This window comes from Nothoprocta perdicaria, unplaced genomic scaffold, assembly GCF_003342845.1.
Source record: "Nothoprocta perdicaria isolate Ctin4 unplaced genomic scaffold, notPer1 scaffold_118, whole genome shotgun sequence".
NCBI classification, from domain to species: domain Eukaryota; kingdom Metazoa; phylum Chordata; class Aves; order Tinamiformes; family Tinamidae; genus Nothoprocta; species Nothoprocta perdicaria.
The window spans coordinates 1,388,513-1,402,146 of NW_020454294.1; the positions used below are offsets into that span (position 1 = coordinate 1,388,513).

Consider the following 13,634-nt stretch of genomic DNA (forward strand, 5'->3'; position numbering starts at 1 on the left):
TCGTGTTGCTGGTCAGTCCTCTCTGGGAACAGGACTTTAGGTTTGGCTTAGAGCTCGGAGCAAGGGGAGGGTTTGGATCCGGTGCGAGATGAGCTGTTCCAGGCTGTTTCAAGCGGGTAAACAAAATTAATTAGATTCTTATCATATGATCCCACAGGATTGATTTTTCCCCCAATGGAAAACTGAATAGCAATGTGCACTGCTGCTCAATAGGAATATTTATCAGGATAGCTTACCTGTGGCATTTATTTCTTCCCTATATTTTTTACTTTTTTTTTTTTTTTTTTGGATCAAAAATAGGGCCAAGAGTCAGGTTGTGAGCCATCTAAGAGAGTCCAATGAGCCATGGTATAGAAAAAGATGTTTTTGTCTGCTATTACATATTAAATATCATTGTAGCAGGTGTTTTAGGAGAGCAAGAATCCCTTGTGTGATTAAGCAGAGGAAACAGCACAGCCAGAATCTTAAACAAGCAGATTTTGGTCTTTTTTTTCTTTTTGTGCTACTATGTTTAAGCCAGTTGTGCCTTCTAACAAGCTTCATGAGAAGGTTTTTTATCTTTTCTTCCTCAGAAAATTGAGGGGAAAAAAATTCAGAGGAAGATTTTGATGGCATTACAGCAGTATTTGTGATATCATATTTTCTGTTATAATTCACATTTATCTATTAGCTGTCCAAGTCTCCAACCCCAAGAGCTTTTACATCTAACCTGATACTCAGACTTCCAAAAGGGTTTATCTACACTGTTGGGGGAACCTACAGAGGCTTTTGTTTCCATATGGGAAATATATCCACTGGAAGAAACTTAGAGGCACCTCAGACTTCCTGTGATAAGCCAAGAAATACTCTTTTTGTTGCTGTTGCTATTGCTTTACTGATGCTATTGCTGTTGCTTTGAGGGCCTCTGGGTAAGGCGAAATCCATGCCTGATTCTTCACAATTTGGAGATGCTGTCCCAGCTTTCACAAGGCCTTCAGTCAAGTCCTGTGGACATTCGTGCTGTGTTTGGGGTGTCTTAATGTCCTGTCTGCAGCAATTATGGGGAGTCCCGGGGAAGTGCTGCAAGGACTGCGAGTCCCCATCCTCACTGGGGGATCTCCCATGACTCATGTGGCCTCCTATGGACAGCTTCTGAGCAGGAATCGGGGAGGGATGAAAGGCAGAATGACACAAAAGAGCAGATGCTCTTGAGAAGGCAAATGGGGCACTTTATTTTATATTGCTGTGACAAAACAGCAAGGGTGACTCGAGAAATCAAAGGGATAGTGGATATACAAGTGATGATAAAAATAAATGTTTGTTTCTGACCAACCCCCTGGTGGACAACTCCAAGAGCATATCAAGATTAAACTGGATATCTGTAGGGAAAACCACCCAGAGTGAACATAGCTAGTGTGACAATATATTGCAGAAGGAACATCAAACCAGAACACATGAAATTCTTCAAAAGGATGACAACAGATTGTTCTCAGGTTGCTCAACCATAACTTCTCCTAAAGCACCTGGAGGTGCTCGCTCCTGGAGGCAAGACCAGGGATCCCACCATGGCTGGATTTCATACAGTATGGCAATTTCTAAGATTAAATCTTTGTTCCTTCCCAGAGTAGTCTGTCCTAAGCAAGCTCAAAACCAATTCTTATCTCCAGTTAATAGTAACAGATCAAGGAACTTAAAAACCCAGCAAGGATACCTGCCACAAGCCTGGCTTAAGGGTCTGCAAGTCTTTCTGTCAGGGCTGTTGCTTCCATGTGAAGACGGATGGCGTTACCCAACCTGTTCCACTGCCMGAGAGGCTTGGTGCTCCAGTGAGAGCAGGAGCATTGGGAGGGAGAACGGGCTGTGGGGAAGAGGGCAAGGAGGAGAGCGAGGAGGAAACCAGAGGCAGCACAGGATCTCTTCCCTTCTCACAGAGGTTGCAGTGCAGCCACCACCACCAGCAAGGCAGGATTTCCCCYTTTCCCAGCCTCATCCGCAGCAGGAAGCTGTGGCAGGTGACTACAAGTATTTAAATCCTAGAGTCAAACCCAAATCCGCAGTCAAACCCAAACATCTCCCCCGGCAAAACGCGCGGAACGCAGCGCGCCGCCAAGGACGGGGCTGCCGCCACGAACTTCCCGGCGCTCGCGCGGTGCATCGCGTGGCCCCTACACGCGTTTTTGCACCCAACGTGAATTTTCGGGGTCCGGGTGCTGTGAAGCAGGAGCCGCGAAGGAGCGAGGCTGCGGCGCGGGGCGGCGGCCGGGACTTGGCTCCGGGTCCCGGTCCCGCTGCGGCCCGCGGTCCCGGTGCCGCCGGGCGGAGCATCCGCCCGTCCCGCCCGCCCCGTGCCGTGCCGTCCCGCGCCGTCCCGCCCCCGGTTCGCGGCTCCTCCCCGCCCCAGGGCCCAGGTGTCCCCGGCGGCGGCAGCGCCGCGCGGAGCGGAGCGGAGCGGAGCGGGTGTCGCCGCGGAGCGAGGCGGTTCCGGGGCCGCCATGGGCCGGGCGGGCCCCTGAGCAGCGGCGGCTCCCGGTACCGGCTCCCGCGGCCATGTCCGGAGCCATGAAGTTCAGCGGGTACCTCAAGGTGCGCATCGGGGAGGCCGTGGGGCTGCAGCCCACCCGCTGGTCCCTGCGCCACTCGCTCTTCCGCAAGGGCTACCAGCTGCTCGACCCCTACGTGACGGTGAGCGTGGACCAGGTGCGCGTGGGGCAGACGAGCACCAAGCAGAAGACCAACAAGCCCACCTACAACGAGGAGTTCTCYGCCACGGTCACCGACGGCCACCAGCTCGAGCTCTCCGTCTTCCACGACACCCCCATCGGCTATGATGACTTTGTGGCCAACTGCACCCTGCACTTCCAGGACCTGCTGCGCTCGGCGGGCCCCGGGGACAGCTTCGAGGGCTGGGTGAGTTGCAGAAGCCGGYGCTGGGTTTCAGCGCGGATGAACGTGGTGCTCGTGGAGCGGGGGCTTGCCCTCGCATGCCCGCTGCGTCTGCTCGTGCCCTGGCGCGCGCACCAGCCCCACAGCAAGGGGCTCAAGGAGCCCAAAGGCTCAGCTCTTGTASCCTGAGGGTCAAACGCAGCCCTTGGCACTGTGCAACACCTGCAGCTTTGCCTGTCCCTGCCCTGCTTTGCAGAGCACGCAAGCGTGCAGGGGAGCGTATTTCTGCGCTTGCACAATTGCTTGATGTGCGTGCGCAGATCGGTTAGACTTGGAAATGGAAGGACGGGACCGGTCTTGTATGGAGCGTGCATGGCCCTTTTGCTTAAACGCGGTTTTACTTGCAGCTGGTGCTGGGTTATTTCCAGGGGGCCCAGGGAGCTCCCTTTATGGCTTGGTCCTAAGTGTAAATCAGTAAGCGCAGGGAATGATGTAGACTCTGAAGTTGTGCCCTTGCTTCCAGCACTGTAATGCAGGAGGTAGGGAGTACAGTGATTCAGTGASGGATTATAGTTGGCCTGGGTTTTGTTTTGTTTTATTTTTAATAAAGGAGAGTGAGGGAAAAGTCAAGCTCTGGATAGAGAGAACTYGGGCAGAAGGAAGGATACCTTGTTCTGGGCAGAGAAGATGCAGAAGAACTCGGAGTTCCCAAGGGTATGATAGGTGTTAACTTTTTATTAACTTTTCCAAGACCAGGAAGTTGAGTCYGTGTGGTCAAATAACCACCTTGGTCAAATCAGACGTGGAGGAAAGAGCTGACACGATAGCAGATCGGTATCTAGATTGCCTCGCCGTACAAAATGCTCCTGCTCCCTGTTCCCCGCTGGTGTCCGTGACTAAGACATGATGTTACATCTCTTGTGTGACTACAGGGAAATACCAGTCACGGGAGCACTTAATGCTCCTAATCTACGCTAATACATCCTAATGCTATCTCTTCTTCTTTTATGATGTGCTTAGGTACCGTGTGGTCGAAGCGGTCCAGCTGGGGGGGATTTGGGCAAGCAGGTGTCTGTCTGCTCTGCCCTTTCTCCTCTCGCCTCCCCCTCTGTCTTGCTCCATCTCTCACAGCGTGCGCTCAGAATCACGCGGTGACAGGGGAACAGCATCTTCTCCTGCTAATTTAATATTTCTTGATAAATTCAGCAGGACTGTTGCTGCATTTTGTGCAATCTGACGAGTAAGAAATGCTGCTCTGTATTAGCCTGAGGTCTGGGGACTGCTGGCACGCTGCAGGACACCAGAAGAGGGTTAGAGATTATATGCAGCATCTCTACCCCAGAACCCCTCTTTCTGCCCTTTTTATGACCCCCAGACAAGCACACATATACTGACATAAGCAAGGAACGAAAGGAATGGAGTGAAAGGGAAAATGAATGAAGCCTCAAAGTTTAACTTGGTTTATATGTGGCTATGCAGGAAAATCCCCGGGAAAGCAGTTAGGCTTTTTATGTAAAGGTGCATAATCCTTCAACACAAAATGATTGAGAAACTGTGAAAAAGAGTCCACTTTGCCTTGGGGTATAAAGGATATCTGAGGACATGCTGGCATCGTAAGAGGGAACAGGAGGGAGACCAGAGTCAGTGAGACTTCTGAATTCCTGGTAYCTGAGGGCAGAAAAGGACATTTGCTTGTTTTGGCTTGACATAGAATCTTAATACTCACTTTTCAGAATAAATGTAAGGACACAAATGTGTTGGTTAACTACTAATGCTTCCGATTTGACAGAATTCTGGCTGTCTCCCATTATCCATCCTGGGTCCCCTACTTGGGGAGAGCAGGAGGACAGTGTGGGGTTCCTTAGTGCACTTCCTTGACCAATGCACGGGCCTGCGGCCTTCAGGCTCAGCCCTTCTGTTGCTAAACTTGGGTTTTCCTCTGTCAGTAAAGGTGATTCGCTGGGACACTGGTCACCACGGCTTGTGGGAGCTGTAGGAAGTGACGGTGGGAAGCAAGTTGGAGCAGTCAGTGGGCAGGCGCTGGTCCTTCTCGGATGACTTGTAGATACATCACTGCAATTATGTCCCAAACTTAAATGCATATGAGTGAGTGTACGAACAYGCATCGTCTCATCACTAGTGCTATTACCTATGAGTAATCCTGCGGGGTACTGGGACGGAGTCCTGTGCTCATAGTTTGTATTAAAAWCCATATTCCAGGGGTTCTTCAAAAACTACCATTTTCTTCCTTCTACTCCCCTTATTTTTTTCCTAAAGTCCTTCTAATGAAGGCATTGCCGCAGCCTGAATATTTTTTAGTTTGCAAATTTCTTGTTAAACACATTTGATTAACTTTTCACAGATCAAATTTATAAGAGCATATTATCTTCGAGATCCTGCTCTGTTTCCCATTATTTATGTTTAGTTGTCAGGCTGCAGAGGGGCAGCTTTTATTAATACCCTCAATTAAAGCCACCTTGCTTCAGCGTGCTTCAGTGCAGCTCTAACTGGCGGCGATCTCTCCGGCACCGTGTTTTTCTGGTAGGTATTTTCCTGTAGATCAAGTGGGTGTGAAATTCTGCAAACCTGAAAGGTAGCATTTTACACAGGTGCACATGACCCTGCCAGGTGCAAAGCAGTAGAGAATTAAGTCGTCTCTTACCTGAACGTTGCTGTTTTCCATGATGGTTCAAACTTTCCCTTTAAACTGCTTATTTAATTCCGTACTAGCATCTTTTTTGTTCTGTGCATGCTCATTTGAAAGGTAGTGCATCCTCTTTAACTATCTCTTAAGCACAGTATGGGCAACTGAGCTTTAAGTGAAAGGAAAAGAGTTTACAACATATCAGAAATGAGTATCTTAGTATTATTCTTCAAACATATATGTAGCAACTGAAGTATTTATTTTTTTTAAGCTTGGGGCAGTGCTATTTGTAAAAGATAAAGAATTGCATTTTTGCCAGGGAATGATTTATTTATCATTACAGAACTTGTTAGTGCATGGATAGAGATGTCATGATTCTAGCACTTTAATGAGCAGCTAAATCACAACCCTATTTTGTCGTGGTCTTGAAATAGCAATTCACCTTAGTATACCGAAGGAAATTAGATAACAGATGGACCATTAGATTAATGAACCAATCACAACATCCTGCTGATTTTTGTTAGCAATTACTCATAGGAGAACTGTTAGGTTTGTTTGCAGGAAGAGATTAAAACAAATAATTCTCATGCAATCGGAACTTGAACTCTTTCACCTGTATCCCATCCTATGATTGCTCCTTCCTAAGGCCAAAAAAAAAAAAAAAAAAAAAAAGACTATTTGGCCTTCTTTATATGAAAGTGCATATATTTATTTAATGTTAAACTGAAGAGTTAAACACAGTGTTATCCCTACAGGTTTGACAGAGAGCCAGGATGCTGCAGGTCCAATAGGAGAGGGGAATTATTGGTGTATTCATGGCAAAGTGTTCTCCAGGTGGACAGAACTGGTGCGTGGAAAACGAAAATACTCATAGTTGTTGAGAGAGGGTCCTGTGATGCAGACTGTCATRGGGGTTTTTGTCAAGGCCTGGCTGAAAATGATTTGAAGAAAACAAGAGGACTGCTTGGCGAAATAGAAAATGGGCTGAGGTCGATAGATGAAGCTGCCGGGGTTGGTTTCCACCTGTGCCAGGCTGTGACTGTCTGCAAACATGGACTGAGTCTCCCAGGGCTACAGCAAGTGGTTTCTCCTTCTGTAGGTCTGATCTGTCCGAGATGAGTATTCCATATGTAGGATTTCTGTTTCCAAGTACATGGCAATAAAGTATATAGTGCAGATGTTTGACCTATATTAAGGTTATCCTAACTAACTGCTAACTAGACTTGAGTAAGCTAAGCAATGTCCCCCACTGTCTTATTCAGTTTAAGTTTTCTGTAATTATTACTAATTATTACTTTTCTGTAATTATTACTGCAGTTATTCTGCTTTTAGCTTGAGAGGTTTTTGTTTTTTCTCTCTTCAAGAAAATCGGAGATTGGGAAATTCTGGTCAAAATGTGAGAAGAGCTGATTTTCAGTGATGAAAGCAACTGGGTCGCCAACAGGGGCCTGGGAGTCCTGGCTGTGACGCGGGATATGGATGTGGTGCCCCTTGCCTCTCAGCCAGGTGCCTGCTGCTGCCTTGGCACTATGTGCCTTGGCCTGAGTTTCTATAAATATGTGTCTTAAAAGCCCTTGTTTTGATCCTATCGAGGATCCTGCGAGCTGGGGAAAGAGGGCAGGGTGCACAGGCCTCCCTCTYGGCTCTCTGTATTTCAGGTGTTTTGTCCAGGCCTTCCAAGGCTTTCTGTTTTGAATGTTTTCTGAGTAATGATTTGGTTTCAAGCCATTCTGAGCTTTTAGGCAATGAAATACCCGCAGAAAACCTTGTCAAGGGGGCAATTTGAGCTCTTGAAATGCCAYTAGGAAGTCTACTGGTTTGCAGCGTAATTCAATATGAAAGCATATCCCTTACTGGACTAAATAAGACTCATTTGTTTGCAAAAACTGTTGAAGTGCCTTTGATGTTTTGGGCTTGATTGTAGCTATTGTGCTTTGCTAATGCAATCAAGAAATCGGGGACCTTTTATGTAACCTTGGCATAAGAGACAAGTAGAGGAGATGCTGGGTGCAATGAGCTGCTAAACACTCTGTCAATAATTCTGGRTCAGCCATCACAGGTTTCTCCCTCCAGAATCTCAACGTTTTGAGGGATGCAGCTAATATAGGTGAAACCGTGTTCCAGATTTCATTTCTTTTGGGGCTGGTGAGCAATCCCTGCTCAGGCTGCTTATTGCACCTCCACCCTGCTAGTGGGGCCGTGGCGTGCAGCAGACGGGAGGCCCGGGTGACTAACCGGGGTGAGTTGCCYGATGCTGCTCCCTGTGCAACCCCAGCGAGCAGCTCTCCTGAGCCATCCCCTTGGCTGTGCTGCACACAACAAGCTACGGCTGGTTATGAGCAGAAGACCTTATTTCATATTTAAATGAAAGATAGCAAATGTRTGTCTGAAATAAAGTGCATCCTGAAGCGTCCAGTTAGTGTCCAGCTAAACAACTTAAGGTAAACCAGACAAAYGATTTAAGTCTCTGCCATGGCACCGACTTGTTTTCCTCTCATAACATGAAATATTCTCATCCCTCAGTCAAATCAGTTCCTAAAGAAGYTCTCCTCCTCCTTAAAGCCACATTTGCCCAGGGAAACGGGAATCAGGTCTAGCTGTGCTAGTAGATGCTCTTCAGTGGTGTGTGCAGCGGGTGGCAGAGCGTTATGCAGAGAACCACGGTGGAGTGTCAAGCGGCCCTTGTCCCTGCAGGTCACAGGCATCGCCAAGAGCAGATGTAAGTTGTGTTTAGTTGCTTTAGCACAGGATTGTGCAAGCAAGTGTTCCCTGGCTTGTTTTCAACCACCAGCTTGCTCATGGGACCTGTGTTTGTTTGTATCTCCAGAAAACCTCATGTTCTTCAATCTGCCAGCAATCCCTGTCCCAGTGGAGGGGCTGCCCCTCTCCAGACTGAGGTGTCACGGTGGGGGACACCTGCAGCTTGCCTACATGACATAGGCATGGCCCATCCTGGCCTGGAAAAGAAGGCAGATTGGGGGCCCTGGCACTAGGCTAAGCAGACATGGAGGATGTCCAGAGCCCTCCCTGGGACCCCAGATCTGGGATAAGTCTCAAGCTTTTCTGCTAGGATTGCCTGCAAATCCCTTATGTTCTCCACAGTACAGTGTAGACCCGCTCTGGGAGTAGATACGGCTGAACTGGAGTGTGCCTAAGGACACCGAGAGCTACCTGAGAGCTCTGCCGATAGAGAAGAGCGTTGGCAGGGCAAGGAGGAGGGGCATGTGAACCTGTAGATGATGTTAAATGAMAAAAAAAATTATTGGCATATGCCTGCTGAGCTTCAAAAACATCAAGTTTCATTAGGTAGTTGGTTGTATTTGAGCCAGTGAGATAGTGGCTGCTCTCTAGATGCTTTTTCAGGAGAGGTTGCCCTGCCATTGGGTACATGTTCAGTGAAGATGTGCAGAAGCAGGTAACTTTTGCTAACCGTCTATGGGACATAGATTATTCATTCTATCTTTCCACACTGCAATCCTGGTATAGGTCTATAGATCTTGGTGCCTTTTTTTTTTTTTTTTTCCCCCTCTTCTTTTCCCCTTTCCCACTATTTTTTTTTCTTATTGCAAAATATATTCTGTGAAAAGAAGTAGGGGAGAGAAATACATCTACAGAGGACATGTTTAAAAAAATACAATTTTGTGTATGAATTTTACATGTTTGCTTTAGCTTTAAAAAAAAAAAAGAGAAAATTGCTTGCAGTGTGAGATCACTTGCTGATAGACTAAGCTCAAGGGTACCCAAGAAAGAGGAATGCTTAAGAGCTAAGGATGTCTGTGCTGAGTTAGACCAAAGATTAGCAGAGACTCATAACCTCCCTGGTGAGGACGTGGAACATCTCTGCTGTCCCACAACACTGCAACCGGTAGTAATAATAATCCTGATGTGTGGTCTGAGAACTTGCATCTTGGGGTTGAGAAGGCTGCGTACAAGGTGATGACTCCATAGTTTGAACACCGAGGTGGTTTTTGTGTCTTTGTCTCCTGTTTGGCAGCAGCCATGCTCAAAGGCTGTGTTTTGACTGTCTGCTGGTCTGGTTTGGTTTGAAAAAGCAATTCTAATGTTCCTGCAGGACCTCTGATTTGGCCTGTTCTGTGGTTTCTGTTTTTCCTTTGCCTGTTTGTTGTCTGCTTCTTGCCTTTTTGTCATTAGCCTGCCTTGTGTGTGTGTGTCTCATAAGTTGAACTTTATTCCGTGAAGCCAGCAAGATGTCACTCATAAATGAAGCTATTTGTAGGTGTCTCCACTTGCCTTTGGGTCTTAGACCCCGATGCTACTGTAAGAGTTTTTAGTTTGACAAACTTGTTACTACTTTTGGGTAGCAAATATTTGCCATCATTCATACTTTATAGAAGCTGTAGTAACTTCTACCGGGGCCAGTCAGCACCATGCTGAGCACTGTATGTGTGCCCAGGAGAGAGGAACAGGCACTGTCAGAAAGGTCAAGCGTGGGATTACGTCACTTTGCTACAACTGGCTGGCTCTACTGGCTGCATATGAACAGAATTTTCACTTTTACAGTAAAAAATTGCATGACATGTCTGTACTTTAAAGTGCTTTATCAGATAAAGTAGTCAYAGCTGGCGGTCGTCTCGGGTAGGATCAGCGTTGCCTTGTCTGCATGTGAGTTCATCTCTAAGGTGATTTTTTTCTCCCTCTATCTAGAATGTCAATATGCTTATTCTTTACTAGATCCATCCTGGATTAAACCGATTGAAAATAAAAAGATGGCTATTCCACATCAAGAACAACTGATCAAAAAACTAACTTGTCCTGTACGAATTSCTGTTTTGTTCGGAACTGTTTTTCCTTTGTAAACAAGGGCATTCAGTGCTTATTGGTCAGCCCCTTGTGAGACTTGAGGACAAGTGAAAAACCATGTTTTTCTAAATCATGAAATCTGGTAATTGATTCACACTGAATACTTTTTTTTTTTTAATTTCCTATTCTTTAAAACTTCTTGAATTCTTTAAATCCAAGAAGACAGGGAGACAGGGAGAAGCCTTTCATACAATAGCGACTGATCTTATCCTTCCCCCACGCACAATCCCTGTCACACTCCATATGAAGCTACTCTCAGTATTTCGCTTTTTTGGTATCTATTTTTAATAATATTGAAATGAAACTCATCTTCCTTCTTTCACACTACTTGCAAAATGTCTCTCTGTAGAAAGTTTGCCTGTGTCTTTTGAGATTTCAGCAGGATGGGAGCCCGATGTTTGCCCCTGCTTTCCCTTGACAGTTTTGCTTCAGTGCATTCCCAGTGTCATCAGTGGAGTTAGGCTGCCAGATTTGCAGTGTAATTGGGAGAAATGGACCCCTTTTTTTCAGTTCCCTTCACATGCAGCAAGATTTCTTAATGATAGCTGAGTTGTACATCATTTATTGAGCACAGAGAGTGCTCATGGAGCTCTGAGAAAGAAGAAATTGGCTTCAGCACAATGAGTTTATTATCTAGGTCATTCAGACTTTATCATGTAACTTAAATATATTTGAGAATTTATTCTGCAAGGCAGTTTGCTCTGGAGAATGGAGAAAAATGTAGTGGTGTAGAGGAGAATTTTCCTGCGTAATCTAAATCTATGGTGGGATTTCTTGTCAAGGCTACTAGTTGGAACATGCTCTTTAGTACAAAACCTATGACGGCTGCAAATGTGTCGGGTGATCCTCCATCTCCTAATAGGGCTTTTTTGGAAGTATTTCTGCATATTATCAATTTGCAAGACAGAGGCTCAAACTTAGCACTTCATTATCTCTGTATTTAATAACAGTGAAAAATCCAGTGTAGAAGCTCTCAATGCTCCCTCAAGAGTTGTTCACAAGGCTAGCTCTTGAGAGGGGATGATTTATTAGAGTAGGGTCCCTTCCAGCAGTTCCCTTTCCTAGAGGTTTTTAGCCTCCCGTTCCTGGAAGGGATTTCTATGGAGCAGCTTTACTACCATTTATCTCAGTGCACATCTGTATGGTAAGTTTTCTTTAACTGGTGGTGGTTTAGTAGGTGCTGTGCATGCAACTCAGCTGTTCTTGGTTTAGAGCAGAATGTAAATAGGTAGAAACCCAACTGGGCTGGAATAAGCAATCGTCATTCTTGAAAATAAGTCCTTACAAAATCCTACCATTACTTGATGATAGTATCACGTTTTGACCAGTTTCTCAAATAGTAGCTGAAGTAAGATTTTTACCTGTTTTATCAATAAAAATAACAGAAAATTCTCCTCATCTTGATTCTGCAAAGGAATATATTTCATCCTCCTTGCCAAACCTTGTGAAGCAGTTTTTGGAGTTTGCCTGGAGGGGCATAAAGTTCAGTGTGCTCATGGCCAAGAGAGGAGTGAGTTATAACACCATGCTATAGGAAGAGCACAGAGCCCAGCTGACTGCTCTTATTTGGAAGGATAAGAAGGGTCTGAGGCAGAAAATAGAAACGGGCAGTGGTGCCACAGAGACAGACATGGTCTCTCATGTACTAGATCTGTACAAGCTGAGGTTAAGATTTAGAGGTCTAGAGACCGTCTCGTTTGATGTTTTGGGTGAATACTTTCTAAGATCAKCCGGACTGGGATCAGGTTTTGTTTAAACGTGCTGGAGCCGTTTCGTCAAGCAGGTCTGTGACCTGTGAGCACTTGAGCGCGCTGAAGAGGACGGCGAGCTGGTGTGCAGCCCTGGGCAGCTCTGCACAACCTCTTGCTCAAATCTTGGTTTCCCACCCACGCTATTTCACAGCGCAGCCTGCTAAGGAAAACATCAGTCAATGGCAGTGTGAATTCACGCAGGGTTGCGAGCTGTGGTTTCAGAGACGTGCCAGTGCAGGGTCCCTTCTGCTGCCTTTGCAGCGTGTTGGTGACATCTAGAAGAAAAGGGACAGTGTGGGCAGGGAGCTGGGGACTGGGCTTGATTTAAGAGTCTGGGAGATTGTGCTTGATTAAAGCCTGATAACACTGAGATGGTTCTCGCCTTCATTTGGTGTCTCCTGAAGAGCTTGGTTAATGATTTAACAGGCCTGTGCTCTTTTGGGCAGTTACCTACAAGCACCACTGGACATGTATAAAAACCCCTTCTGCTGTGTCCTTGTGAGATGTCATTTCCCTTTGTCACAGAGAAAGGAGCGTTTGTAATACAAGGATCTATTTTTATCCCAAAATAGTTTTTTTGCCTCGGCAGTGAGTAGGCTCTATGTGTTGCTCTTAAGCAACGACACTTCTCATTTTAGTAACAGGCTCTGAAGTGCCTGTTCCTCTTCTGAACATGAAAATTAAGTATGAAAGGACCACAGATATGGAGCTTTCCTGTTTTTACACAACCTTTAGTGCTCTTGGGCTTGACTCTCAAGAGGCTGATCTGAAAGGCTCTCCTAGACCTCAGAAAGCTCTTCAGTGTTTCCTCAGTGAAAATTTTGTGGTTCACATTTAAGTGAGTTTAAGCTGTCCACTCATACTAAAAGTTCTGGGTACATGGAATTTTATTTGCTGAGAATTTTTATTTTTTAAGTTAATTCAGCTGCACAAAATAACTCTTTATCTAGGCCTGCTAATTTCACTGTCCWTCCCCAGTAAGAGCAGGACCTGTGTTTTTTGACTATTTTTTTTTCATAGTCAGTAAATGAGTGCTTGCAAAATTTTAAATAACTGTAGTATTAATTCTTACTCCATCCCTAAGACTATTAAGCAACTGTTTCCACAGGAACAGCACCTTTTACAATCGGCAGTGTTGTGGCTTGCTTCAAAGCCACAACCAGAACATCTGTAGGTGTTTGAAGAGAACCACATCTTTCCATCTCTCGCTGAGCATTTTCCAGTGGGTCATTACTTGCTCAGACTTTATATCTCAATAGCCAAAGCCACCCTGGTGTTTAATACTAGGATGTGTGGTCCCATGTCCCAGAAGTCTTTGAAGTCAAGAAAAGCCTTTAAATTCATGAAAAGCTGAAGCTTTGCACTGCAGCTGTGGTAAGGGTCTAGTCAGCAGCGCCGGCTCAGCTAGTTCAGGATTTCTTAGCTAAGGATCTGACTTCAGATCTATGTTCACATGTTCATTCAGTTCTGTGATCATATTTCTGGCTCTTTAGTATAGCTCTACTGCTTGGAGAGAGGAGAGGAGCTGTTTGGCTGTAGGGCTTTATATTACAGAG

At 45.8% G+C, this 13,634-nt stretch overlaps 1 protein-coding gene across 1 annotated transcript in view; it reads left to right on the top strand.

Moving 5' to 3' along the window:
• Positions 1-2,515: 2,515 nt before the first annotated feature.
• Positions 2,516-13,634, top strand: part of PRKCH (protein kinase C eta) — a 106,070-nt gene continuing 94,951 nt past the window's right edge. Inside the window, exon 1 of the mRNA XM_026053775.1 lies at positions 2,516-2,886. Coding sequence (XP_025909560.1) covers positions 2,527-2,886 — 360 coding nt within the window. The 5' untranslated portion in view covers positions 2,516-2,526. The remainder of the gene's footprint in view (positions 2,887-13,634) is intronic.